The 2,339-nt window shown below is 40.4% G+C and overlaps 1 protein-coding gene across 1 annotated transcript in view; it reads left to right on the forward strand.

The window, feature by feature from the left end:
• Positions 1–1,044: 1,044 nt before the first annotated feature.
• The window catches only part of LOC105617176 (major royal jelly protein 1-like), a 90,427-nt gene continuing 89,132 nt past the window's right edge, over positions 1,045–2,339 (forward strand). Inside the window, exon 1 of the mRNA XM_012198741.1 lies at positions 1,045–1,105. Coding sequence (XP_012054131.1) covers positions 1,045–1,105 — 61 coding nt within the window. The remainder of the gene's footprint in view (positions 1,106–2,339) is intronic.

The raw sequence follows: 2,339 nt of genomic DNA on the forward strand, positions 1-2,339 counted from the left end.
AAGGGAGGCTGAGACGGAAGAACAGTTTCAGCCGATGAATTATTAATTATGATCACAGAAAAAAAGGCTATGACGTGGATTGCGACGGAAACCGTTATGCGGTGAACGGGGAACATTTCTGCGATCGGACCGCTGGCTGTGCGATCTCGAACGATCTTGAGAGCGACGGAACGGAAACGAGCAGTGCTTACACGGAAGTTACACTTTCGAGTTGACTGGCGCGCGATCGATCGGTCGCTCCGTATCGATCACCGGCTTTGTCGCTGTTCTAAAAGACTCGAGAACAAAGCCGAAGAGAGAAAGAGAAGTGAGACAATCGTGTCTCGCTATGTGTCTCGCGACTTCACGGCAATTGTCGATTCTTGGGATGTTGCGGACCGCGCGCGATCGCGCGACGGAGGCTGGGACCGCCCTATGAAGGGACTCCTTGATTCGCAGTTAAAAAAAAATCTTTGAAATTATCACGCAACACTACAAATCACCGAGTTCCTTTAGGACACTTATTACGTGATTCTTTCAGCGACCGGAAGATTTAAATCGTCGAGAAGCGCGAAGACTTTAGCGAAGACTCCGCAGAAGCGGAGCGGATATAGGTGGAAAGTTTCGCAACACACGGCACGCCGCTCGTCGAAAGTTTCGCCATAATCATTTCCGTGCACGTTATCGCCTACGTGGAAAGACGACTACAGGGGATAGACGACACACCGAAGTGCGAATAATAGTACAGCGCATATATATACGTGTCACCTCTTGCGGGAAATCTGGCGCCGTCGATCGTCGTGATTTCATCCCTGCCTCCGAGCGGATTGAAATCTCAAACTAATCGTGACTAAACTGCCAGTTATCTCGTTCCAGCCGCGGGATACGGATGTGGGAAAGCGTGTGTTAATAATCGGCGTAAAAGCCAGAACGAGTCGATAAACCCGATCCGACGTTGTCTGGTGGGGTATATCAGTGAGTGGATGGTGATTGTTAGCTATCTCGTAAAGAGGATGTGAATCGTTTCAGTATTGAGTGTAAGCGTCTTCTGAAACAGTCGCGGAAATGGCTCTGAGATGGCAAGCGAGGCTCTCAATTGCTGCCATACTCTTCATGTGCACGGAAGGTAATTATTTTGCCGCTCTCTAATTATCCTGCATGAACCGTGTCTAAAATGGAAAAATGGGATGGCGTGCATTAACGGCATCAGAGGACCGTTGGGAAAATCGTGAAAAAGTACTTCGAATCGCGAAGAAGAAATGAGATAAGTATCGTGGAATTGCTATTAATGTGCTCTTGTTTAAGTCGGTCGAATTTTTTCAGCGTTTCCTCGCAATTTTCAGTGTGCAATATCTCGTATCGCGTTATTTAGCAAAACGTTATTATATAGTTCAAATTTTTTCGCTGAACTTTTTGAAAGTTGCAAAAATACTAAAAAGCTGCACTGATATGTTTCTACCTGTTTCTATCAATATAGATTAATTTTTAATTCACTTTTTATTTTTCTCTAATTCCAGGAATTAGAAACAGGTAAATTAAATCAAGATTAAAATTAATCTGCATTGATAGAAATGAACATTAAACTTTTATTCAAACACACTATTCATATTCTTTATTGACTTTTTTTGTAAAAAAAAAAAATTTCGTTTTGAATAATTACTTAGAAATTCTTGTCAGTAATCATTATTAATTACAGTATCTACAAAATCCATTTGCACAATCAATATTGTAGGAAAGAATGGAAATGATGATAATAAGAGATGAGGAATAGGCTTTTAGTAGAAGAGGCATACGAAACAGTGTACCTCATGACATAGATAAAATCTCATCTACTGCCGTCTGCGATAATTAAGATTCAGTTTAATTACGTTAATTGCAACGCGACGTTCACTGCTCGAAGTGAAAGAGAGATATATACGACTGCTATTCTAGTCAAAGAGAAAGCGAGGTACGAGAAAAATGTAGAGATTTATGGCTCATGTTTGCTCTTCGTAAACGCAGAGGAAGTCGATTGTTTGCTGTTTACCTGCGATATTCATACAATTCCTTCACCGCGTATGGTCAACGTAAACTGAAAAAGGAAGATGATTTATCATTTGAGCTTTCAATTGCAGATGAGCATCTAGAAATGAAGAAATTTGCGAGAAAATATACACAACTTTTCTGAAACTGTATATATATATATATATACATTTTGTAACTCATCAACATAATACATATTTAAATGAGATTGATAAGGACAGGTGCGGAATTGACAGAATGAAATGAAATGACGGAAGTGTCCCTCTTCAATTTTTTTTTGATGAGCTTAATATTGCTGTCTAAGCCAAAATAAGAGACATATATTAGTATGTGTGTGT

The sequence above is a fragment of the Atta cephalotes genome (assembly GCF_000143395.1).
Source record: "Atta cephalotes unplaced genomic scaffold scaffold00012, whole genome shotgun sequence".
NCBI lineage: Eukaryota > Metazoa > Arthropoda > Insecta > Hymenoptera > Formicidae > Atta > Atta cephalotes.